We start from the raw sequence: 23,499 nt of genomic DNA, 5'->3' as shown, positions 1-23,499 counted from the left end.
AGATGAACCTATTGGAATTCGCCTCCTGTGTGTCCAAGATGTATTTCACGGCTTTCCCTACTCCTTCAGCAATGGCCTCAGTGGGTGCCGTCTCGTATATTGTTTCGTAGGCACCTCCAGGGGCATTAATGTCGGCGCCTGAAGCCAGAAGCTCTTTGGCTACCTGCAAGTGGCCCCGGAGCGATGCAGCCTGGAGGGCAGTTCCAAACTGACCACCTTCAGCCTCAATATCAACACCGCTCCTGATGAGCCGCCGAACAATACCCAGGTGGCCATGTAGGGCTGCTGCCTGGAGAGCCGTTCCAAATCGCCTGCCTTGAATCTTTGCATTGGCTCCTTGGCTGAGTAGGAACTCTACAATATCATCATGACCAGCGCAGGATGCGCGTATCAGCGCCGTCTCTTCATATTTATCCTTTGCATCAACGTCAGCCCGCCCATGCAGTAGCTCCGTTGCAACTGCAAGATGGCCATATTGACATGCCAGATGCAGTCCCGTTGCTCCCATTGCATTCTCGGCCCTGAAAAGCGCTGGCTCTATCTGGCGGTATCGCGCAACAACCTCGACGATGCCAAACGCACAGCCCGCAAAAAAGGATGTCTCGGGTGAACTGAGGGCCTGCAGAACTTTGTCTTTGAAGGGATCGTTCCAGTCCAGGATATCACAAGCAAGCTTGAGATTTTCGAGCCAGTGAGTAAACCACGGTTGCATGCCATCGTCGGCAAGGCATAGATCTCGTATTGCGCCTTCGATGGTTATGGTGGGACGATCAGGGCCGGCTTTCTCGACGTGAGATACCCAGTACAGGATTGAATAGCAGTAAAGGGACTCGCGGTTTAGAGACAAAGATGGGGGCATTGTGACTGCCTGGGTGATTTCGCGCAGGCAAACATCGGCTGCCGTGGCATTTCTGCTATGTATACTGAACTCTGCCTTGTCTTCGAAGAAGTCCTTGACTGAGGTGTGGATGAATCTGAACGTGTTCAGGCCCTCGTCAACCATGACAAGGTTGATACAGCTCTGGAGGATGATTTCCTCTGATATATCAGAGTTAATGTGCTTGGACAGAGCGACTCGCAGCTCTCCACGACCCAAAGGCGCTGCGGTGCACAGCAGCCAGTGGATCATTGTGACTGCGGTCTCGCGCATCTTCCTGCCTCCTTGCTGTATCCTATTGTATATGCCAGAGTAAACTCCTGATAATTCGTCTGGAGCCTCTCGGACTCGTCGCAGGGCATCCTCTTCGAACGTCGTTTGCGTCGGGTCGTTCAATAGGTCCGCTTGCAGCTTGATCCAGTGAAACCTGGTTTCATCAGCCCAATATTATTGACACTGAATGGTTGGGGATATCTTACATTCCTTGTGCACCGTTGATGAGAGCCGCTGCTAGCCTTTCTTCAAAGTTGCTGGAAACGCTTATCGTGCGCAGCTTCATGTCCTCTGCGCATTCCTTTGCCTTCAGCCGGGCGAAGCTCTGAATATCTCCCTCATTCTGTCCTGCGTCGATTCTATAGAGATTGTCGAGAGCCCTGACTTTAGTCGCTATTTCGAGGCTCGGTCTGCTGGAAATCAATATCTTGACTGCCCGCCTGTCATGCGGCTCCAGCAGACATCGCACGATCTGAAAGAGCTCTCTCTGCTGCGCTGGGGTGCACTCGTCAACAGCGTCCACGAAGATCAGCGTCGTCCCCTCTTCTACCAGCTGCATAAGCAAATTCCTAGTGTCAGGGAACGCCAGCGCTTCCATCCCGTAGCCCTGTTCCTGCATATCCTGGTACTTCTGAACCACGGCCCCGCGAAGGGGCTTTCCAGGTCCTAGGCGGGATAGTTGCTTTATTATATTGCGCGTCAGCGACTCGGGCTCATCGTCTTGCTTTGCTGCATTCCGGGAACAGTATATATACGCCAATGGGCTTGCTTGGGTGGCTGCTTGATTCGCTCGGACGCTGTCAATAATCAAGGGCCTGGTAAGCATGGTTAATAAATCGCCTTTACACAGCAAGACGGCTCAGTTCTCACATCAAGGTACTTTTGCCGGTGCCCGCTGGTCAGCGTTAGCATATGCATGTTCGATATCTTAATGCAGGCACCTACGTTGTCCGTGTAGCCACAGAATGGACGACTCTGCGGACGTCCTCCACTCCTTATACTGAGGCTGATCAAATACCCACAGGCCAGTGCCCTTCATGCGATTCACGCGCAGGCTCTGGTGGTATTTATCGTATGAGACACCAGAAAGCCAATTGAGGATTTGCGACTCTTCCTGAACTGCAGCGTGTCAACTCAACTACACTCTTCACAACAGGTCGGTATGAGTACCTTTCAAGTTCCTCACGAGGTCCACCATGCCATCATGTATTTTCTTTATTGGATCTTGAAAGTCTTCGAGTGCCTTTCGCAATGCAAGCTGCGTGCTGTGGGCATCTCCAAGCTGGCTTTGAACCCTACTCGCGGCATCCCGTTGGCCTGCATCCAGTCAGTCTTGAACACTTTATAAAATGCTATCCATACGCTCAGCATCGACAAGACGTCCAAGATCGTCCACAACTGTTTGCTGCGACTGAACCTCGTCAATCAGCTCCTTAAGCTGGGCCGGCGTCCAAACACTCTTCAACAGGCGCTCTATATCAGTCAATATGAGCCTCAGTCATAGTAAATTGAAGGGTTATGTCTGTAACGCACTCCCTATGCCCTTTTCATGATATTTCTTCAGCTTTGCTATAAAGGTCAGAGCGCAAGCGTACATTCTAACCAATTCGCTCCTCAGCGTTTTGTTGATCTGAGAGTCTTCCTTCAGATAGAGCTTCTCAAACACGGTATATCGCGGAACAAGCACCGCCAACACCTGCAGCCCTTCCTGTGCAAGGCTGTCGTGCTCAAAGTAATTAGCAGCAATCTATATCACCATCATATCAGCCATCGATCTCATGAAAATACCAAATCCATCCCACCTGAAGCCCCAGCCCAACCGCCGCCCAAGGGACAGCCAGGTGCGTAGGATCCAACGCCGCGATAGAATCACCGAGTTTCTTGAAATGCGCAACCTTATCGACGACCCTGTTAAAGAGATCGTGTAACTCCCCTTTCGTCCCGTCTCTCTTCGTATATGTCCACCTCTTCAGCCTGCTCAATCGCTCCTTCTCCTTGGCGCTTTCGAGAACATCGTCAAGCACATTCAATTTATTCGAGGCATGGCCCCATATCAGCGCTCTGTCGGACTCATCCAGCTCTCCTATTGCCTCGGCCCAGAGGTCTGGAGTCTCAGATGCGTCTGGAGTCAAACTGTAAGCAACCAACCAGTTCGCGCGTCCAGTATCGGCCAATAGCAGCAGGTTTCTTACCATGTCGAGCCATCGCAAGCACCGAAGAGGCGATTTAGACGAAGGGCTTCTTGCGAACAGTTTTCATATCAGTAGTAACCTAAAGGAACGACAACACTTGCAAGAATATCGCACAAGGGTCAGGCGGTGCTCATGAGGGGATCGAGCTGAATCTCGACTCAGCCCCGCGGTTGACACTGCTTGCAGCGTGCCAGCGTGCTGTGGATCCTTGTCGGACATTCTCGAATGAGATAGGGCGAATAATTAACTGAATTGACTAATTGAGGCTATGGATTTAGTTGCATTGGTAGGTGGCGCAGTAGCTCTCAGGGCGCTAGACCAGAAGAACATCTCTCACGAAAGTGTCAAGCGTCTTATTCTATGTATTGCTCGAAAAGCAAGAGATGGTATTTCTAGTGATGGAAGATCAGGCGGAACCCAGGCGTGGGATATTATACAAGTACATTAATAAAGCGCTACCAGGTCGCCGCTTTAATAGATATTTCAGGGCGACAGTCCGTATATTCAACTAGTTTTCATATTGTTAGTCTAGCAGTGGCTACTACTATACAGGCATCCGGTGCAATATCATCTACAGCTGAGGTATAAGCCTCGTTTGGTCCTAAAATGGCCAGTCGGTCCAGCCTCGACTAATGAACCCTAGAGATTTTGAACCCCCCAGGAATCCTCGTCTGGAACTTACCCTCAGGATCATACTTGGCTGCAACCTTGTGCATATGCTCAACACTTTCTTCTGGGTAACTCCCCAGCGGATCCTGCGAGAAGTCCGCATAATTGAGATACCTCAGCTGATTGTCCGCACCAATACTCTCCGAATACTGCTCCAGCTCCGCAACCAACTCATGCATGCGTGCCGACGCAACTGCAAAGTCAGACTGGTTGGTGTTGACGAATAGCCCGCCAGTCCAAAGCACAGCGTTCCCATCTCGCAGCGTACCCGCGAACATGTTTTCACCTCGCCTTTCGCTGATGTCTGCGAAGAAGGAGGGGAGCGGCTGGAAGAAGCTGACGCTGTAGAAGCTTTTCTTTCCGATGGACTTTTCCACGTCGGCGGCGAATCTGCTGTGTGCGGATGCGGCGTAGTTGAGCGTCTTTGCGTCGTTCTTGAATGTTAAGGTTGTTTGCAGGGCCCTGGCTGATCAGTATAACTGTCTGACCTGAGGAAATGGCACATACCATGCATCTCCGGGGAGAGTCGAGTTCCGAGCAGCCTCATACAGATAGCCAACGTTCTGTTCAAACTGCTTTATCTGGGGGATCCTCCTGAACTTGTCAAAGCCAGTGCTGTTCTGCACGCCCTCAATGTTCACCTCGATCGTGGCCAGGATATCCTCGCCCTCAACATGCGCCACAATCGCAATCAGCGCATCGTCATCGTACTTTTGCTGCTTATCCGTGAAATCAACAACCGCGTCCACAAACTGCCCGGTGTACTTCGCACTCATACTCCTCTGGCCCCTGGCGAGCTTCCTATCTGGCAATGCCTCCATATCGTATCTAGTGACAAGGCCGAAATTACTCCCACCACCCTTCAACGCCCTCCACAGATCCGCATTCTGATCCTTATTCGCATTCACAATCGTGCCATTCGCAAGCACAACCTCAAAGTTCACAATGGAATCACAGCCAAAGCCTTGCTTAGCCATGTAATACGTCGACCCGCCTCCAAGCAAGAACCCGCCAACACCAACATCGCCATCGCGTCCGCCCGTGGCGACAACACCATATTCATGCAGCGAGGCATAAACATCCTCCCATTTAGCACCGGGCCCGATACTGGCGATATTTGTCTTTGCGTTGTAGGACGTACTGTTCAGATACTGCAGGTCGATCGTAACCCCGTTGGCGATGTTATTCGAGTCGCCGAGGTTATGTCCGCCTGCGCGGATTGCAATGTGCCAGTCGCCTGCGCCGCTGCTGATTTCAGGACCAGTTCCAAGCAGGGCTGCCAAGGCGGTTGAGGCTTCTTGTGTGGTGTGTGGTTGCACGAGACAATACGGGTGTCGTCTGGTGTTCAGGGCCCAGTAGCTCTGGATCCGGGGCTCGTAGGATGCGTTGGATGGGAGGACGACTCTGTTGCCTAGGCCGGCTGTGATGAGGGCATCACACTGGGAGTTAGGCTTGGGTTAGACTTGGGGTATCTTGGAAGGAGTGCGATGATACGAACAGGAGGGTAGCCGGTTCCAGCCCAGGAAGGGTTGGCTGCGGCAAGGCTGGTTAATGCTGTGAGAGCGGTGGCTACGAGTGCCATATTTCCTGGGCTCGATATTATGATGTTAGATGAAGATATTGACTACACATTCTCTGGAGGATACAACGCCATTTATATCCCCTATACCTCTACGGAGTATACAACACCGCCTGCTTGTACTTCCGCATTGAGAAAAAAGCAATGCCAAGCAGGCCGATCAGTGGAGCTTTACCCTCCACCATCCTGTAATCGAGTCAGCCGCAGCTGAACGATTGGGGGCCACGGAGGCCTCGGGCCCGGTGCTCAGCTCCGTCCTGGCTGTACCTGGAGGGGTTTATCAAAACGCCCAGACTTGTTTAATTAATCTGCCTACCACAATCACCACTGCCGAGAACCCGCCCAGACACGCCGTGGAGCACTCGACAGAGTTGGGACAGTTGGGACTGAGATCGCCATGGAGCAACGCAAGCGCCACTGCTGGGAATGCCTCCGCCGGTCGCTGGTCTGCGATTTCACTCAGCCCGAGTGCAAGCGATGTATCAAGAGCGGGACGCCATGTCCTGGCTACGGTGAGAAGGAGCCCTTGAGGCTTAACTGGCTTGCGCCGGGAAAAGTCAAGTCGCGGACACGGGCTCGTAAGACGAAAGACAGCGGTCATGGCAACCAGCAGCCGGTGATTACTATAAACGACCGGGCGAAGAATCCTGATTTCCTGATCATCCCGCGGCATTGCTTCAAGGTTAATGCGGACGCCATCTTTGATGCGATCGACTACTGCAAGTTGCTGTGTATCCAAGAATCAGGACTTTACTGACCGGCGCAGATAACTCTGCAATGTACCCCTTTCTGGCAGGCAACATCGTCGGTAATCATCCGGGCGTTTACAAGATCCAGCCGGCCCATATCCACGCTGGGGTTGCTCGGCCGGACTATCTGCGCCTAGAAATTGTCTGCATGACGTTGAATCACCGCATCCACAGCGTCAAGGATCCATACTATGCCCAGTCTCTGGCGCCCACTTATTATCACTTCCGGGGTTTAGTTCTGCGCTCGCTGAATGCGGCCATGGCCAATGAAAAGTCTCGAAAGAAGAGTATCAATTTCCTGATGGCGGGGATACTGTCCCTGCTGCTGGCTGATGTATGCCCCATGACACTGAAACACCACACTCTGTCGTCCTGACCAGTACAGGCCCATCAGGGGATATCACTGCACTGGCGATTCCACTTGCAAGGGATCCAGCAGCTCATTGCCCTCCGTGGTGGTTTGCGGGCCATGGCTGGCCCTGGCGTCGAGCCTCTCCTCCTTTGCTACGCATAGTATGTCCCCTGTACCTCTTCATACTGTCTATACAGCCCTAACTGTGCAGCGTCGCTGTCCTCGGCGACACATCCTCGCCCGCCGACAACCTCACAATGAGCACCACGCTCCTCGCCGAGCTCGACGCCATCCTAGACGACTACGGCGACAAGCCCTACACCTTCTACCCCTTCCCCATCCCCCTCTTCACAGCCACCGTCAAGATCAACCACCTGCGCGCCCGCGCCGCAGCCCTCCGCCCAATCCTCCCACCAACCTCAGACCTCATCTCCGAAGCCGTCGAAGTCCTAACCACAATCCAATCCTTCAACCCAACAACATTCGCCGAATGCCGCCCCCCAAAGTCCAGGCCAGACTGGATCCTGCTCGCCCAAACCATCCAAGCCGCCGTCACAATCTACTGCATCTCATCTCTCCAGAGCGTCGAAATCCTCCCATCCAGTAACTGTCCATCCCTACAGGCCTCAAAGGCCACCGCCCGTCAAACCCTCCACACCCTCCTCTCACAGTCCCTCCCCACCGCCCGCTTCGGCACCTCCGTCCTCTGGGCCCTCGTCGTGCTCGGCGTCGACGCCGTACATGACGGTCCAGGCATGCGCGCCTTCGTCAGCGAGAGTCTCGGCCCGCTGTCTCGCGCGCAGGGCTCGTATGTGCCCCGGTTGGCGAGGGACCTCCTCGAGCGGTTCTGGGCGAGTGGGCGCTCGGACTGGGATGGGTGTTTTGATCAGCCGTATGCGCTTGCTATGCAGTGGACTGTGAGTCGGCATGGGTTGCGGGAGTCAACCTAACTGAAGCTGACTGAAGCTGAAGATGGAAAAAAAGGTGATTATAGACTGGGATGCTGTTGGTGTAGATCGGGAGGTTCTGATGGTACTGTAAATGATTGTTTTATGGCTTTATCTCTGTTGTAGCATTCAGCTGTATTGACTCTATTCACGTATTTTGAGCGTAGATATTTTTGACAGTCGGCAGAGCAAGAGGCCAAGCACCGTCAGAAACGTCAGAGACGTCAAGCATCAGTTTCATTTTATATAACCATCATGTAATCTCAACTCTCCTGGTCCTGCTTGTGTAGATTGCAGCTGCTGCGTGCTGACAAAGCTGAATGGCCCCCACGATGGATCGGATATAAATATGACAGATATGCTGTGTTGACTCTCGAAACGCTCTCTGGACTGTTTCTTATTCAGACCACAGCCCCAACTGGAAAAGGAATGTCCCTGCTCACTCTCCCACCGGAATTAATCCTGTGCATCGTCGGATTCCTCGACTACGAGAGCGAACTGAGTGCCTTGTCAAGGACCACTCGCCACCTTTACAACCTCTTAAACGGCGTTCTATACACACACAACCTCCACTTCGGGGATGCGGCCTGCATAGAATTGGCAGCCAAGCATGGAAATGAACTGGCAATTCGACACGCTATACAGGCCGGAGCCAAACCCACATCTGCCACCCTCGCTCTGGCTACCATATCCGGCGATAAAGAGATAGTGCGAGTCCTCCTCGACGCAGGAGTAGATGTGAACTCGCCAGTCCTTGACCTAGATAGCTATCCATCACCCGGCGAGATTGTCCACAGCATGCGGCCGACTGCAGAGAAGTGCTCACACAAATCGATTCTGCCTGGGCATCGGTACCGCAAACGAATGTTTATGTTTTACCCTGTTAAGACCCCTATAAACATCCCGCCTCTGTGCGCGGCTGCGCATCACGGACACCTTGCAATGGTGAAGATGCTTGTTGATGCTGGTGCACGGGTCAATGTTCTCGACATGAACGGCCAGACGCCGCTCTTTGAGGCCGCCTACCATGGACATATCGACATTGTCAGGTTCTTACTTGAAAGCCGCGCGAGCCCGAACTTTAAGAATCGAAAGTACTCGCAGCCTCTTTGGGCAGCTGCTTCTCAGAACCATCTAGAGGTGGTCCGGTGTTTACTTGATCATGGAGCTCGCGCAACGGTCAAGATGCTGCGTCATGCGGCGTCACACAATCACTCTGCCATCGTTCAGCTCGTGCTGCAGCGTATGACGCGTCAACTCGAAGCCCTGAGCGAGAATGAACAGACCCGCCTTGCTTATATAGCCGCTGCGTGTGGAGTAAACGATATCCTGAAGCGGCTGATAGATATCGGATGGGACGCGAATTCTATGCCCTGCCCTACCTTCCCACTCGTGCGAGAGCGCCACCCGGATGCAACCCAGGCGACTACATTATCCTGGGCGGCATATAACGGCCACATCGACACCGTGCGCCTTTTGCTATCCCACGGCGCAGATCCCGGCGGCAACCCGGGCGAGCTCCTCGAGCCCAGCTCGGTTCATTTCCCGCTCAGCGTTACATTACTCGGCGAGCACGCCAGCGTGGACATCATCCAGGCGTTGCTCGATGCTGGAGCCGACCCGGAAGACGATTATGAGGGCGATCTTCTTGCCCTGGCTACGCAAGACTTGCCTATCTTCAAGCTATTGCTAGCCCTCGGCGTCGAGGTCGATCAGGCCACCGTAGAAGCGGCCCTCGTGAAAAATGACCCAGCCGTTCTAAAAGTCATACTAGACCTGCCGGAGATCGACCTAGAGCATCTGGTGGGTCTCCTACCCCGAAGCAGCAGCAGCAACAGCACAGAAGCTCTGTTGCAACAGCTCGTCCGATGCAGTAAACCCACGCTCGACATCCTCCTCCAACACGGCTTCAATCCCACCCCCAAAGAAGTCGACGACGAAATCCTCGAGTCGGTCTTGAAAGACGTCGTCACGCACGGAAACATACCCCTCCTAACCCTCCTCATAGACCGTGGCTTCAACATCAACCGGGCAGAATGGCAAGCTGAGATCCTCGAACTCGCCGCAAACAGGGAAGACCACGCCGCCGCCGCAGAAACAGTCGATCTCCTACTCGCCCAGGGAATGGATATCGATGCCGCAGACGAAGACGGAAAGACGCCACTGCACCTGGCAACCATATTCCAGCCGCAGGGGTACGACTCCAACGCGGTGTCGATCCTAACAGGCCGCGGCGCAGACCCATTAACGTACGTCTCGCGGCGAGATCCCAGCGACGGAATTAGGTGTCCGATGATGTATGTGGTTTACGACATACCCTGGCCCAAATACCAGTATGTTGCTGCGCTGCTAGCGGCTATTGATGCTAAAGGGGATAATGTTAAGTTTACCGTGCTTGAGGAACACGTTATGAATGGAATTGCGCGTGCTCATTGGGAGGAATATCTGGTGTATAGGAGGATTGAGAAGTTGCTGAGACAGTATTACTGGCGCAAGGTTGATGAGCGACGGGCCAGGGGGAGGCCTGTTATTTGTTGGAGTAGCGTAGTGAAGGGGAAGCCTATGGCCAGTAAAGGGCTGTTTGTACGGAGGAAAGAAGATTAGCATGTATATAGCTTGAAGACCATCAAACAATTAAAGAGAACTAAATGCCTTGAATAATAATGAGTATCATACTCCAATCCACTTCTAGCAATCGATATCACCGGAGTAGCACCCAATATCCACACCATGTATCCCGCTACTCACCAAAGTTCCCAAGCTCGATGGCCTTCGGATCACTGAGATGTATACCATGCAGTGGACATTCCTTGACACTCTTCTCCCTCTTGCCCATTACTCCCAAAATAGGAGCCCACAGCAGCCTAGGAGCAACCGCAAAGCACCCCCGCGCCGTAGCCCTCTTAATCAACCTTTCCAAGGGTCTCATCTGCGTCACTACATCGCAGGGTAATCGCATGATCAGACAAAGGCATTCCAGCCCGTCGAGCATCTTCAGAGCCCTGACAATATCTCTCCGTTCAGGCAGAGGCAGGGGTTGAAACCGTGCTATCGCGAATTCGAGGGAAAGCGTTCGGAAGGAACTCAGGCGCTCTTNGGGCATATACTTGCAAAGCTCGGTGAGGGTGTACGGGTGCTCGATGTAGAAGCTGTTCTGCTGGTAAAGCATGTCGATTGTTTCGTAGTACCTGTATACTCCATAATTAGTTTTATTTATGGGATTGGAAGGGATCGGTTGGATACGCACACCCGCTTGCAACTTCTCAGCGTACTCATCACCCTCGTCCGCCTTGACGGCCTGTTCGCGCGGCGCCTGACGGCGCTGGTGTTGGGCCATGGTTGACGAGGATGGCACTCGTAGTGATCCGCTCTACACTTGTCGCAGAGGTCGCCGCAGCGAGTCTTCTCGTACTGCTCTTCCTCGGGGAGTTTACATAGAAAGCTGCGGAATCTGCAGTAGCGTCCGTCCACCCAGGACAGATGGATCGTTGTCGGTGCGATGAAGATCTCTTTGTAGATTATGAGTCGTACTTCTGCAGGGAGGCGGAAGAAGGGCGATTCCTCCTGGACTAGAGGGTCCTGCGGTTGGGCTGTGCACTTTGGGCGAGCCCTTTTTCTGTTTTGAGTCGAGATTCTCTTTCGCTTTGCCATCTTGCTGATGTGGACGGTCGAGAGAGATGGATTTGTTAGATGAGAAGGTGAGAAATGAAAGACAGTGATGGTGATGGTGCGAAGACCAATGCCGGACCAGAATATTAAATTTTAAAATGACGATTGCATCATTTCCATCTAAATAGGCTTAAAGTTACAAAGTAGACATGCCACCTGCGCAATGGGTATCATGAGTGGCCTGGCTCTATAAGCTCAGAGCAGCAAAGACCTCAATCCTCGCGAATACGCTGGTCAACACGGAAAGTTCCTGAGCGAGACATTGCTTCTCTGATCAGCTTCTGAACTACACGTAAACATGGGCAGTCGGACTCACTGCTCGTGGTAATCTGGTTGAACTGGACCCATCCCGCCTCAAGAACTCCAGGATCACCAATGGCCAAAGACGGCAATGACGGAAATGCTTTATGGCTGATTTGATTTAGTGGCATATCTATGGCCGTTGGTGATTCGGATCGACTTGACATCTCTACAGTGATGAACATCAGCAGGGCAACCCTAAAATATGGCTGAGAACCGAACCCTGTCTTCGGTGGCGAGATCGCTTGCAGCATTTTAATATCGCCCACAGCGCCAGCATGAATGTCGGTATTGATATGCACATGGTGATAAATGAGACAATGTCTTCTATGGACCAGCCCATACTGGCAAGTCAGTGGGGCAATTGTATAACTCGGCAATAGTGAACAGTAGAAGGTGATAATCAACGACAAGTTGACGAAATTGGATTATGTTTGGGCAGAGTGAACCTGGTACAAAGCGTGGCAACTAAGACTGTCCGAGCTGGGGTAGGCATTGATATAAGTCTTGAGGTACCTTGACCGTCCTCCATGTTGACAGGGAAGGTGGCATGCGAAGGCCTAAGCCCTGGATGTTCACTCATCCTGGTGAGACTGGCGCGCATAACCACAGTAATAAATGCTTTATTTTCTGACATCAGTCCCACCTTCGCCCTGATCTTGGTGCTGCATTGACGTTGGGCAACAATGTGAACGCCTAGTTGAAGTCGATGCCGAGTTTGATAGATGGCCCAGAACAGTGGGACCCGGCCTAGAATCATATTTTTCGAGATTACATACATGAAGGAGAGCCCTGGGTGAGTGACCCATATGGAGTATACAGAGCGAAGGATGTGCGTTGGTGATAGATCCGCAGTGGTTGGGCCATTACCATGTAGCTTTCCTCAAGAAGGACAATCCGTCCATTTCAGAATAAGCATTGGCGAAATTATGGCCTACTGACAGACTCATTCATCAAGGCTAGACCGCCGAAGAGACGAGTAATAACCAAAAGGATCAGAGTCCGTGGCTGTGCTGTCAGTACAACTACCTACAGACCCAGTAACCACACCAAGGACACAGATCAAGCGGTGAGGCTGGCCACCCCATCAGAGACCGCATCCAGTTCGAACTGTCGAGCCTCACGAACACCGCAAGGATGCAGGGGCCTGCGCGCTTATCATCGTAATTTCACCCTCAGGCCCGCCAGGAACGTGGGGAGAGCGAGACTCTGTTCTAGACCCTGTTCTAGATCGAGTCCGGACGTCGACTCGACGGTCTGGACCTTGGTCTCGGCCATAAAGGGCATGTTTACTTTTGCGAGGCTCTGTTGCTGCAGGCTTCGCGAGCAGAGCGATGGTCTTCGGGATTGGACACTGCAGATGACAACTCAGGATTGGACTCTGCTGTTTCATTCTCCTGGCAACATCTAACTTACGGTATAATTATCCAGGTCTGACTACAACAGGTCGTTAATTAACGAAAGCTGTGGTTGATGATCCAGTGGAATGCAGGCCCGGACCGTCCCGCCGCAACGAAGCGGTGTAACTGTTACTATACAGTAGATCCAAGAACAATAGATGACAGTCTAAATAACTAAATATACGCGATAATTCGGGTTCGTCGTTTGTGCAGGCATGACTCATACTGGGTGGGTCGTGTTGATTACGCAGCAACTCAGCAGGCACAGTCTCCAATCCAGCTCTTCTCTCCTTCTCCAACTGCACCTCTCAGTCCCATTCTGTATTTCCAGACGTCATAATGTCACCCAAAGCCTTCATCGTCACCGGTGCCTCGAGGGGTGAGCCCCCAATTCTTTCTTTCTCAACGATTTAACTAACCTCCGATCCAGGCATTGGTCTCGCAGTCTCCAAATTCCTGCTCATAGCCCCTCAATCCCACAACGTCGTCGTGGTCGCCCGCAGCGCCGAGCCCCTGCAGAAGCTCAAGGCCGAGTACCCCAAGCAGGTCGAGGTGCTGAACGGCGATCTCGCAGATCTGTCCCTCGGCCAGAAGGCCGTCGACCTCGCCCTCAAGTCGTTCGGGCGTGTGGATGGATTAGTTCTGAACCACGGCGCGCTTGGCCAAGTGGAGAACATCGCCGTGGCCGATATAGAGCAGTGGAAGCACGGGTTCGATGTGAATTTCTTCAGCCTGGTGGCTTTCGTAAGTTACCCCACCGAGTCGCCTTCCACGGCGTTAGTGCTGATATCGTGATATCTTCCAGGTGAAAGCCGCCCTTCCAGCCCTCCGCGAATCCAAGGGCCGGATGGTCTTCACTTCATCCGGGGCGTCTGTCTCGGCATACAAGGGATGGGGCCTATATGGCTCAAGCAAGGTCGCAATGAACCATCTCGCTCTGACTCTCGGGGCGGAAGAGCCCGAGGTGACGTCCCTGGCGATTGAGCCGGGCATTGTCGACACGGAGATGCAGCGCGAGATTCGCGAAGACCGTGTTACTACTATGGACGCCCAGTTCCATTCTTTCTTTACCTCGGCCCATAAAAGTGGGGGGTTGCTGAGCCCGGAGCAGCCTGGGCATGTTATTGCAAAGGCTGTTATTGGGGCGGAGAGTTCGTTGAGTGGGAAGTATCTCTCGTAAGTTATGCTCTATTCTTTCTCTCCAATCCATTAATTTTGTATCGCTGACGGGGAATAGATGGAATGGCGAAGCTCTGGAAGCTTTTCAATAGTCTACCAAGTCTGTACATAGCCGGTATAAATCGCCATAGATATGTATCATACAATATAGAGGCCTAGATCGAGTGCACCTTCAGGTATTTTATCACTTGAACAAAAAGGCCGTACGTGCATAGTAACTTCGGCCTCTTGATCCCATCTCGTCTACGATGGGCAGTTGTTGAACCATCTCTAGTAACAGTTACAATGGGCAACTGAGCTGCAGCTCGAGACACCCAATAGACCCCTAGCCTCCCTCGTTTGAGATCGGCCTTATGCTGTGAAAGACAATTGGTGGTGTTAAATTGCTTGGTATCACTCATACAGTTACGCTAATGCTCGCAGATACGCGGCTAGTATCCATCACGAGGCTTCCCTCCCTCAACCTGGCCACTCGCTACTCCAAGCTCGCGCAGCATACCACCGCTCAAGACGCCAACGTCTGTGATAATCGAAACCATATCGAAGCCCTGTTGAACACGGTTCTGCGCGTCTGTACCATCGGTACCTGCTGACTGTTAGAACATCGCCACTGCCATAACTCGTCGGAAAAGCTGGACGAGGGAGAAACGCACAGAAAATAGCCGCCTTCTTGCCAGCAGACTTGGCAGCTTTCAGGATCCGCTGGATAGCAGCTTCGTGCTCTGGTCCACTCCGCTGGACACCTATTTGCTTGGCGAGGTCGAAAGGTCCTGCATCGCATTAGCTGAGTGTGCTGGTATAGAGTTCACCCAGATATAGACTCACCAATCAGCACACCATCCAACCCCGGCACGGCAGCAATCTTCTCCACGCTCTCCAGGCCAGACTTCGATTCGATCTGCACAAATACAACAGTCTCACTGTCTGCAGCCGCGTCGTATTGCGGCCCAGCGACACCCGGGAATGCATGCAGCGCGAACATCGGCCCGTACCCTCGAGATCCTGTCGGGGGGTACTTGCAGTACTTCACGACCTTGGCGGCATCCTCCTTTTCAACCAGTCAACAACCTCATTTCCAAAGCAGGGGAATGGTAGACAAATGATTGGATTGATGCACCTCAGAATGACACATCGGGGTGACGATTCCATGCGCCCCAGCATCAAGAGCGCGTTTGATCAGCCACTCCTCGCCCCATGGAACACGGACAAGCGGGCTCGCGCCCTCGGAAGCGACAGCATTCGTTAACTACATACATACTGTTAGTTTCCATCAACCACTCACTCACTCACACCAGCCACTAAGCCTATGATAGGGGACAGACCTCATAGTAATCCCGATCAGTAATCAGGCCGTGCTCGGCATCAACCAGAACCCAGCTGAATCGGTTTGCGTGTTGTGCTGTTGAGCGGAGGATTGTCTTTGCAACGCCGGAGCCGGGGAGTCTGGATGGATGTCATCAGCTTCAGAATACACAGTCAGGCGCCTGTCTTCATGGAGTAGGATGCGCACGTGAGCCAGAAACCGTATGCAGTGGATGTCTTCTGCAGGGCAGACTTGAGAGCAGTGCTGACAGCCATTGTTGTATCTCAATCTCGAGTATGGAAAGCCAAAGGATGAAAGGTATGTGGAGAATGGTAGATAAAAACTTGAGGAGAGTGAGAGGTGGCAGAATGGAAGGAGGGGAAGATGCAGTCAATGCAGTGACGATGGCGGGGAGTTCCCCGCAGTCACTCTGGACTCTCGACTGTTGACTCCTCGGTCGCTCGGTCTTTCTCCGAATCGGTCTCGGCAAAATACCCCCCGAAAACCACCCCGGAAAAGTTGCCGGTGTGCCGCCGTTCGGAAAAGCAGCTGCCGATGTTTATACTCGGGAGTATAGTACTTATCCGGCACCTAATCGGATACTGCGCTGAAGGTATGTCCACTCTTATTTCAGGATCCGGATTTTATGATCTAACCTGGTATGACGACTATATATTTCATGGGCATGAACCAAAGAAAGCTGTCTACATATCAGCATTCCAAACAGACGCCAAGACAAGGATGGACAAGGATAACACTCAAGAGTGATATTATTCCTATTCTTGTACGTCTCACAAGTTGGATATACCCCTATGGAAATCCACACGGACGCCACACCAAACAGTCAACCACCAACTACGCCAGTAAATTTGAGACAGAGTCAGAATAAGATAAAGAAGAGTCATCACTGCTTCGGCGATATGCCAAACTCCTCATTCTCCGCGATCCTCGGCACCGCACTGCTCGTCTTATTCCTCTCATTGTCCTGCACAACACCCTTCGTCCCCTCCAACTCCAAATTATACTCCGCATTCTCACTAAGCACATACTCCTCCTTATCGATATGGCGGAACATAAAGTAGAAGATAACCGTGAGAACGCCACCAGCGATGGCAGGCCCACCCAGATCCCACGTGAGATAGGGATCGCGAATGACAGAGGAGCAGGCGAGCCCGATTGCATATGCAAAGGCGGTGTTTAGCAGGTTGATTGCGGAGACGAGACCGCGCATGTTCTTGGGGGCGCGCGAGTATGCAATTCCGTAGGCGGGCACGTTGACAAAGAGCTCGGATATGCCGCCGACGGCGTAAGGTATTGCGATCCACTGTTACCAGTTAGCTGTGTCTCTATTTTATTTCTCCGGGGGAAGGCGTACCCAGATAGTGATTGGCGCAACGAGGGAAACACCGTCCTCGTCAACGCAGCTGTCCGATGTGCCGTATTTACCGCACGGACCGAGTTTATACGCGTAGTAGTTGATAATTGTATATCCAACACCCGCAAGGGACGACATAGCCAGGCCGGTAGTGATACGTGCAACAGGCCCAAAGTGGATATGGAAGCGGCGGAGGGCCGGATACAGGATATAATTCAGGATAGGTGCGAAGACAATGATGCTGAGCGGATTGAAGTTACTAATGAGGTCGTTCGGCACACCATTCGTCTCGAGCATTGTGGATAGGAAACTGGCCGCCTGTCCGAGACCGTTGTCGTTGATGTACTGGATCGGGAAGAAGCAGAAGATTCCTGTTGCTTGGAATGTGCGGCGGACGTCCTCGACGAACTGGTCGTCCCACCGTGTTCGAATGTTTTGGCCTCTTGCTGCGATGACGGATGGTTTTGCTGCATCCCAGAAGCCGTGGCGGCCGATGCGGAAGATGCCTCCTCCTCTGAGGCAGATGCCCAGGATGCGGACGACATTGGGGAGGTCGCTGCCGCCGGGAGGGAAGAAGACGAGGCGCTTTCGAAGGTAGAACTGTGCGGATTAGTATTGATCCAACAACATCGAGGGTCGTCGTACCAGGACGAGAGGAAGCGGGATGTACAGGAACAGCGGCAGGATGAACGCCAGCCACCATCCGATGTACTTCTCAGCGTATGTGGTGGCAACCTGCATAAATCCGCCAATGTTGATAAGGAGGTAAAACCACAACATGGCACGCTCAGAGGTAGCCTCAGGGTCGACAATGACCCTCTCGCCGCTCTTCAGCACCTTGATCTTAGCTCTGTCGCGAGGCATCTGGTCGAGCAGCAGGGGCGACACATTTGGCTTGAACATGGCTGCGGTCGTTAGCACCCAACCACATTCAACTGGAAAATGGCGACCTACCTGCACCAATCGACAGCATATACAAGGAAATAAAGTATGGCGCCTTAGCGCTACCGTTGGCAAGCAGCGTGGGCGCGCCCGCGCCCACCATAAGGACGTGAGCAGCACCGAAAACAAGAACACCCCAGCAGATCATCTTAAAGCGACCGGTATGCGCATCAGAGAAGTATCCAAAAACCATTGGCAGGGCATAGGCCAGCATGCTGAACGACTGATTCACAGCGTTTGCCTTGACGGTTCCCATGCCCAGGGCACCGGCGGTCTGCTGGGTGCCGCGGGGAGGAGCCCCGTATCCATTACCACCAGGTGGCAGAGGGCGATTGACAAAGTTCGAGATGAGGCCGGTGACACCTAGGTAGGATGCGCGCTCGGAGAATTCAGCGATGCAGATGAGGTAGGCGACGATGGGGAGATTGCCGGGGACGCGACGCAGGGTCTTCAACTCCTCCTCGGTGGGATCTTCGTAGTCATCTGCGGAGAGAGCAGCGTCCTCAACGGCAGGGACACAGGCGATTTTCTCACTGGGCTCGCTGACAGCTGCAAATCAAGGTCAGTACGGTAGCCAACGACTTGAAGACAACTGGGTAAATCGCACCCATTGTTATGGACTCGGGCTCAGGCACAACAAGCACCAAAAGTCAAGAAAGATCGCGATGAAGGAGCAAGAGGAAACGATCGTCGCTGGATGGCAAGCATCTTAAATATCTCAAATACAACGAGCAGACCTGGTCGACACGATTCAGGTGCAGTATCGCGTGCTCCCTAAAATGTAACCCTTTGTGTTAGTGCTCGAGCTGGCGGCCAGGGACACAGCCAATTGCTGAACGGGGAATCGGACAAGCGAAAGAAAAGATAAGGGGACGCCTATCACGCAATTCCTATCTGCAGGCCAGTCTGGATCCCATGCAATCAGAGTGCGCCAGAAAATGCCAGGGGGTGAAAGGATTTGCCATGGCCAACCAAGCATCATAAGCTCGCTAAGCATTGCTGGTCCCCAGTTTAACTGTTCGAGGCTGAAACTTGGAAGTGAATTGAAAGTGAAAATAATATTTACACTCAGACAAAGAAAAGATAAGTCAGTGGGTCTCCAGATTGTGTCAATTTGTTATGCTCTAACTCTTATCACATCAACACAGCTCCTACCAAACTAACACCCCAAAGACCTTCCCATCTGTTACTGCCATCGGCGAGACCTGTATATCACTATCCATCGCTCTTTGCCATGTCCTCCTTGTCATCCAGCCACAAAAAGCACTGGCTGTCCCATGAAGCGAGCATGCAACGCTTTGAACGACCGATGGATCTCTTTCCCAGCCGTCCATAATGGTAACCGCGTCGCCGTTCACGATGTAACCCATATTTATCGATACCTCTACACCGCATGACCGGGGAAACAAGTGGTTTGAGGGCCATTTTGCTCGTGATTGGCTCGATTGCGAGGTTGTAGACAGTACTGACGACCAGGCAGATCACGAAGGGGGTGGAATGGAGGCCTCATCTCAGAAATATGGACTACAAAATAGATTCCAACGGCCAAGACCCACTGAAATAACACTGTCTATCCGTTTGGACACATAGTTGGCCTGATTGGATGTGATGGGCGTTCCACGATGCGGCGCTGCTAGCCTGCATATTGGTGAGACGACTTATCCACGGCTCATCAATCAACGCGACCTCGGCTTGGATAGAGAGGGGACAGTACTTTTCGGCGGGCGCAAACACAATGTAAGATCGGGCACCCGATATACCTGTTCCTGAGTGTCAGATTTCGATTCGATCGATGGCATGGTGGAGTTCATTTCAGAGCCGCCAGCGTGGATCGCGTTAAGGAACAGTTCAGGATGGACCAAGGATCACTTTAAGCAGTGCCAATCAGCCTGCTAGAAACTGTCACGAAGTCGGTTTTTTTGTTTTTTTTTTTTTTTCCGCGGACTAACTCTGGCGGCTTCCGAGTTTTCCTCCTTGGCCTCAAGTCGGAATTTCCCGCCAGGCTGCGCCCCTGGCAGCTCCGCAGCAGAATATTTACCCTGCACCAATCCCCAGGTTTTTGTTTTCATTTCGCATCAGTCAGATTCATATTGCAACCACGATGCGGCTTAGTTTGGCCCTGCTTCCAGCACTCGCCTCGCTGGCGTGCGCAGAATCGACAGTCACATCGATGTTGGCTGCGGGCATTAGCGGTCGCCAGGTGGAAGCATCGATCATCAACAACGTAACACAATGTAAGCTATCACTTTCTCTACAAACGTATTGACACGAATAGGACGCCACGGCGACAACCTATTCTCTCAACTGCCACCGTCCAGTAGACATCCAGCATTGCGCCCTTGGTCTCAACAATGATGTCACGGCCGTCCAAGCTGGGGATACTTTTACGTGGTGGAATAATCCGAAGGAAGACCCGTGAGTATCGATGTCTTGTATCATATTGCGATATTTGGTTGCCCTTTTTTGGTACTAACAGACTGCAGCACGATCACCATGGAGTGCACCCCAGAGGGAACCACCAAGGCCACCTGCACCCGGACAATGGGAGCCGGTGGGTATGGCAAGCCCGGTACCGAAAGTTTCGTCGTGAGTAAAGGTATATCGTATATGCCCGTCACCATAACTGCGGGGAGCATTACTCCTGCGGAAACCTCTGCGTCACCGACTGCGACGGGGAGTGATGCGCAGACCACAGGCACTGATTCCGACACCAACGGCTCTGATGCCACGCCGACCGGTGGTGTCCCGAGGGTTACTGGTGCTGCGGGTGCCGGGATGGCTCTTGGAGCCGTCGCTGCGGTAATTGGTATTGTTCTATAGTCTTGGTGTGGGGCGAAGGAGGGAAAAGGAGATGGGCATCGCGATGGCCGTATGCCGAATACATGTTGACCAGCTAATAAAAGAGTTATTTCGGTTTATCTGGGAATAATCATGAACCCTGAATTTCCGTTTCGTCGCGCATGTCTGTTTGAGTGTCGGTGGTCTAAATATATGGCCTCCTGTGAATGCTGATGGGAGGCAGATTCAATTTCAACAGTCATGATTGTTTTCCCAGCTACCCATCATCGCTTCATTCAGGATGTGCTTTATCAACAGAATATCATTTTGCCTCCCGGGCTAGCGACACCGTCATTATCAACATCTAGTGGGCGTTGCTGCATGGAATCTCAACCATGTCAGATGCAACCGCTAGCCAAGAGGATTCCACAGTATTTGAGGTAAATGTTTGAAGGAGTTCGATCCGACCGACTGGAAGCAGAATCAAGCTCTATCTGTGAACTACCACCAGTCGCCTTGAGTATGGTCGTCGCAAAAACCCTCTCGACAAGAGACTTCGGTATCGGAACGACAGTGCTCCCGTGCATCTAAAGCTGTCGAATACAACATCCTATCGAAAGGGAAATATGATATTGTCAGCCGAATTAACACGGGTACGATGGCAAACTGGCGGCTCTTCGAAAGGGGAAGGAAGGTGCATATGGTCGTGTCTGACTGAATGGATAACCGTCTTCGATGCGCGAGATAACCTCCCTCCATTTCCCTCCGTCGGCTCTGCGAGAATTCCATCAGAAATACGCAGTGTGCGCTACCGCTACTTCGCCTCTTTGTTTCTGCGTCTCAAACCCAGCGACCCAACATCTTGCAGTGCTTGTCTTATCAAAAGAGCAGGAGTCCACTCTAGCTTGTGACAACCGACCATCCAAATTCACCTTGTACGAACGAGACCGCTGGTCCAGGAGCTGGTTCATAAGCCTGATAGACGAGACGGTAGCATGAACCAAGGAAAAGCAGAACTGAGCTGGCGCAGTGCAGGTTGCAACCCTAGATAGAGTCTCGGGAACCGCGACGCAATCACCCAGGTAAATCGAATGATTGCCTCGTCGTTCGCTGAATCGCCGGTGCTCATGCTCGTGTCATGTTTATGCCGTGCTCATGGCGAGAGTCTCTTATGTATGACTCGAGTGCTAAACCATCTGAAACCTCCCTCCCGTGTCTCCGCTCTCGGTGAGGCATGTTCGCGGCATCGCGTCTCCTCCCGTCGATGGACAGTGTCGAAGTTTGCCATGTCCTAATCTCAGCATGATGAAGGCTCTGGTCCAGATGAGAGCCAGAGATGTTCGCGCTGTGCTCAGCTTGGGGCGCTGGGTGTTCTCAGGGGACGACGGCGAGGACTAGCTGCGTTCTTGGTTCAGGATATCCCTCACGTCAATAGGTGTCTTGGGACAAAGACATGGCCACCCCTCGTGTTGAGACTCTGGCGTTAGATTGCCGGGCTTTGTGGGGTGCTGAAGTTGAGCTTCTATCAGGGGCGTCGACGCCTGGCGTTTGGGCGCACGCCCGATGGCATGATGCAAATCGTGACTGTATAGCATTCAGGAGAATCACAATGCCTTCTTCCCTCTGTCGGGGAGAACATGCGTACAGACCGGGGGTGTCGGGGCCAAACGGGCGGTTTGAACGCCGGCACACGCGTAAAGTCGGCTCAGATGTCTTGTGTGGGATGCGATCAGGTTCTAGATAGCTACATGAGGTCCACTGGGGTCCGTTTGGCGAAATTCCCTCAACGGTCCGGTATTTCAGTCCCCCCGTCTCTGTTTTGAGAATTACAAAGCGCTGTTTCTGATACTGTTCGACTGCGTGGACACTCGATCAGGGCGAAAACCAACAACCAACACAGGAACGGAGGGTCCGCTGTCAAGCGTACGGCATCCGACAGTCTGCCACTCCAGGTGTGATGTAGATCCGGATATAAGATGCTATCGATGATAGGTGCGGCGAAGTGCGAGAAGGGGCAGCGATCTTCGTATGTTTGTACTTTGCAGATCCACGGATAAACCCCCATGATCCCATCGCCACCGTGCATGGTCCACCAAGTATATTGTACGTGAAGGCCCATTCCCCCTTACTTTGCGAAAGGCAACTTGGAGACACCCGGAATGAACGGATAAATCGCTACTCTCTATGCCATGCGTTTCACAGCTGTCACATCCATCTCAATATCTTTCAGGCTACTTTCGGAGATACACAGTAGCGCTGTTCGAGCCACCATAGTGGAGCCATCACAGACTGGAACTCCGGCTCCGGACCTAGCGGTGGATCCGATGCTACATGGGGGCCGTTTATCTCGCTGCTCGCCTAGCTGTTGGGTCAATGGGTCCGTTGGCTTCATCTGACTTCCTAAGGGCTGTGGGTTCGCAAATTACTGTTCTTCCAGGCTTCCAGCAGCAAACACTAATAGTTACGCTGCGGGTGCCATTAAACTTCACACTGGCAGGCCGGAAAACTCAATGCGCACCGGCCGTTTCAGTTCGTTCGGCATCCAGCCCAGTTCTACTTGGTGTCGGTCTGGCCGGTGCCTGGCATGTTAGTCCGACTAAGGTGCTGACGATGTTTTTGCCGAAGTATACCCAGCCACGAGAGGCTCAGCTGGCCCTATAGGGACCACCACGGCCACTTACTCTCGGTGCAGTACATAGCCACACCTGCGACGGTGTGCACTTGCACAGAGCACAGCCCTAGCGGATACCCTCAATTGTTCTATTTTTACGGCTTCCAGCAGCGAACACAGTCGGGGGTAAAAGGGTAAAAGGGTCAAGGGCAGAACGCGCTCGGACAATCTTTAATGACAAGCGTAGATCCAGCTTGATCCATCATCCCGATCCGGCAGGAGTGTAAGTGAGTCCAAGAGGAAG

The 23,499-nt window shown here is 52.6% G+C and overlaps 9 protein-coding genes across 9 annotated transcripts; 3 read left to right on the top strand and 6 right to left on the bottom strand.

Annotated features, from left to right (window-relative positions):
* Positions 1–2,443: 2,443 nt before the first annotated feature.
* On the bottom strand, positions 2,444–3,484 carry ASPSYDRAFT_527102 (uncharacterized protein). The gene is made up of 4 exons (XM_040848541.1): positions 2,953–3,484; positions 2,684–2,897; positions 2,513–2,609; positions 2,444–2,467 (listed from the first exon to the last, which is right to left on the bottom strand). The coding sequence occupies exons 1-3, from the start codon at positions 3,343–3,345 to the stop codon at positions 2,584–2,586; spliced, it is 633 nt and encodes a 210-aa protein (XP_040697160.1). The 5' UTR covers positions 3,346–3,484; the 3' UTR covers positions 2,444–2,467; positions 2,513–2,583.
* A 343-nt stretch (positions 3,485–3,827) lies between these two features.
* On the bottom strand, positions 3,828–5,611 carry ASPSYDRAFT_212175 (FAD-binding oxidoreductase). The gene is made up of 3 exons (XM_040844029.1): positions 5,510–5,611; positions 4,519–5,450; positions 3,828–4,473 (listed from the first exon to the last, which is right to left on the bottom strand). The coding sequence occupies exons 1-3, from the start codon at positions 5,591–5,593 to the stop codon at positions 3,972–3,974; spliced, it is 1,518 nt and encodes a 505-aa protein (XP_040697159.1). The 5' UTR covers positions 5,594–5,611; the 3' UTR covers positions 3,828–3,971.
* Positions 5,612–5,649: 38 nt separating this feature from the next.
* On the top strand, positions 5,650–7,972 carry ASPSYDRAFT_527061 (Zn(II)2Cys6 transcription factor). Its single transcript, XM_040848538.1, has 5 exons — positions 5,650–6,309; positions 6,357–6,673; positions 6,725–6,852; positions 6,903–7,608; positions 7,664–7,972. The coding sequence occupies exons 1-5, from the start codon at positions 5,988–5,990 to the stop codon at positions 7,730–7,732; spliced, it is 1,542 nt and encodes a 513-aa protein (XP_040697158.1). The 5' UTR covers positions 5,650–5,987; the 3' UTR covers positions 7,733–7,972.
* Positions 7,973–10,337: 2,365 nt separating this feature from the next.
* Positions 10,338–10,982, bottom strand: ASPSYDRAFT_1163775 (uncharacterized protein). The gene has a single exon (XM_040840132.1). The coding sequence runs from the start codon at positions 10,973–10,975 to the stop codon at positions 10,379–10,381; it is 597 nt and encodes a 198-aa protein (XP_040697157.1). The 5' UTR covers positions 10,976–10,982; the 3' UTR covers positions 10,338–10,378.
* Positions 10,983–11,386: 404 nt separating this feature from the next.
* Positions 11,387–12,191, bottom strand: ASPSYDRAFT_50850 (uncharacterized protein). Its single transcript, XM_040848166.1, has 3 exons — positions 11,830–12,191; positions 11,624–11,776; positions 11,387–11,572 (listed from the first exon to the last, which is right to left on the bottom strand). The coding sequence occupies exons 1-3, from the start codon at positions 11,948–11,950 to the stop codon at positions 11,520–11,522; spliced, it is 327 nt and encodes a 108-aa protein (XP_040697156.1). The 5' UTR covers positions 11,951–12,191; the 3' UTR covers positions 11,387–11,519.
* Positions 12,192–13,167: 976 nt separating this feature from the next.
* Positions 13,168–14,303, top strand: ASPSYDRAFT_50849 (SDR family oxidoreductase). The gene is made up of 4 exons (XM_040848165.1): positions 13,168–13,386; positions 13,438–13,751; positions 13,813–14,183; positions 14,245–14,303. The coding sequence occupies exons 1-4, from the start codon at positions 13,347–13,349 to the stop codon at positions 14,276–14,278; spliced, it is 759 nt and encodes a 252-aa protein (XP_040697155.1). The 5' UTR covers positions 13,168–13,346; the 3' UTR covers positions 14,279–14,303.
* A 99-nt stretch (positions 14,304–14,402) lies between these two features.
* On the bottom strand, positions 14,403–15,957 carry ASPSYDRAFT_526709 (HpcH/HpaI aldolase family protein). Its single transcript, XM_040848532.1, has 6 exons — positions 15,697–15,957; positions 15,509–15,629; positions 15,304–15,432; positions 15,012–15,231; positions 14,840–14,956; positions 14,403–14,772 (listed from the first exon to the last, which is right to left on the bottom strand). The coding sequence occupies exons 1-6, from the start codon at positions 15,762–15,764 to the stop codon at positions 14,618–14,620; spliced, it is 810 nt and encodes a 269-aa protein (XP_040697154.1). The 5' UTR covers positions 15,765–15,957; the 3' UTR covers positions 14,403–14,617.
* A 436-nt stretch (positions 15,958–16,393) lies between these two features.
* On the bottom strand, positions 16,394–18,417 carry ASPSYDRAFT_36291 (putative MFS peptide transporter; the record flags this gene model as incomplete). Its single annotated transcript, XM_040845412.1, has 5 exons — positions 16,394–16,813; positions 16,865–17,464; positions 17,510–17,769; positions 17,819–18,355; positions 18,414–18,417. 5 exons carry the CDS (start codon positions 18,415–18,417, stop codon positions 16,394–16,396), a joined length of 1,821 nt encoding a protein of 606 aa, XP_040697153.1.
* A 1,490-nt stretch (positions 18,418–19,907) lies between these two features.
* ASPSYDRAFT_94553 (uncharacterized protein) lies at positions 19,908–20,626 on the top strand (the record flags this gene model as incomplete). The annotated part of the gene is made up of 3 exons (XM_040852985.1): positions 19,908–20,030; positions 20,082–20,221; positions 20,290–20,626. 3 exons carry the CDS (start codon positions 19,908–19,910, stop codon positions 20,624–20,626), a joined length of 600 nt encoding a protein of 199 aa, XP_040697152.1.
* Between the last annotated feature and the right edge of the window lie 2,873 nt (positions 20,627–23,499).

Source organism: Aspergillus sydowii (genome assembly GCF_001890705.1).
Source record: "Aspergillus sydowii CBS 593.65 unplaced genomic scaffold ASPSYscaffold_16, whole genome shotgun sequence".
Classification (NCBI taxonomy): domain Eukaryota; kingdom Fungi; phylum Ascomycota; class Eurotiomycetes; order Eurotiales; family Aspergillaceae; genus Aspergillus; species Aspergillus sydowii.
Note: the sequence above shows the minus strand (reverse complement) of the source record. Positions and strands in the feature narration are given on the sequence as shown.

Bases quoted from the DNA above. Each gene is read 5' to 3' on its own strand.
- ASPSYDRAFT_527102 (XM_040848541.1), bottom strand. From the start codon at position 3,345: ATGGTAAGAAACCTGCTGCTATTGGCCGATACTGGACGCGCGAACTGG. The intron at 2,898-2,952 runs GTGGGATGGATT...ATGGTGATATAG, and splicing joins CGGTTGGGCTGGGGCTTCAG to ATTGCTGCTAATTACTTTGA. The intron at 2,610-2,683 runs GTGCGTTACAGA...CGCCTGTTGAAG, and splicing joins TCATGAAAAGGGCATAGGGA to AGTGTTTGGACGCCGGCCCA.
- ASPSYDRAFT_212175 (XM_040844029.1), bottom strand. From the start codon at position 5,593: ATGGCACTCGTAGCCACCGCTCTCACAGCATTAACCAGCCTTGCCGCA. The intron at 5,451-5,509 runs GTTCGTATCATC...CCTAACTCCCAG, and splicing joins CTGGAACCGGCTACCCTCCT to TGTGATGCCCTCATCACAGC. The intron at 4,474-4,518 runs GTATGTGCCATT...CTGATCAGCCAG, and splicing joins ACTCTCCCCGGAGATGCATG to GGCCCTGCAAACAACCTTAA.
- ASPSYDRAFT_527061 (XM_040848538.1), top strand. From the start codon at position 5,988: ATGGAGCAACGCAAGCGCCACTGCTGGGAATGCCTCCGCCGGTCGCTG. The intron at 6,310-6,356 runs GCAAGTTGCTGT...TGACCGGCGCAG, and splicing joins CTTTGATGCGATCGACTACT to ATAACTCTGCAATGTACCCC. The intron at 7,609-7,663 runs GTGAGTCGGCAT...CTGAAGCTGAAG, and splicing joins CGCTTGCTATGCAGTGGACT to ATGGAAAAAAAGGTGATTAT.
- ASPSYDRAFT_50850 (XM_040848166.1), bottom strand. From the start codon at position 11,950: ATGGGCTGGTCCATAGAAGACATTGTCTCATTTATCACCATGTGCATA. The intron at 11,777-11,829 runs GTTCGGTTCTCA...TCATCACTGTAG, and splicing joins ATCTCGCCACCGAAGACAGG to AGATGTCAAGTCGATCCGAA. The intron at 11,573-11,623 runs GTGAGTCCGACT...TGATCAGAGAAG, and splicing joins CAACCAGATTACCACGAGCA to CAATGTCTCGCTCAGGAACT.
- ASPSYDRAFT_50849 (XM_040848165.1), top strand. From the start codon at position 13,347: ATGTCACCCAAAGCCTTCATCGTCACCGGTGCCTCGAGGG. The intron at 13,752-13,812 runs GTAAGTTACCCC...GATATCTTCCAG, and splicing joins TCTTCAGCCTGGTGGCTTTC to GTGAAAGCCGCCCTTCCAGC. The intron at 14,184-14,244 runs GTAAGTTATGCT...GACGGGGAATAG, and splicing joins TTGAGTGGGAAGTATCTCTC to ATGGAATGGCGAAGCTCTGG.
- ASPSYDRAFT_526709 (XM_040848532.1), bottom strand. From the start codon at position 15,764: ATGGCTGTCAGCACTGCTCTCAAGTCTGCCCTGCAGAAGACATCCACT. The intron at 15,232-15,303 runs GTGCATCAATCC...GTTGAAAAGGAG, and splicing joins CCCCGATGTGTCATTCTGAG to GATGCCGCCAAGGTCGTGAA. The intron at 14,957-15,011 runs GTGAGTCTATAT...AATGCGATGCAG, and splicing joins GTTGGATGGTGTGCTGATTG to GACCTTTCGACCTCGCCAAG.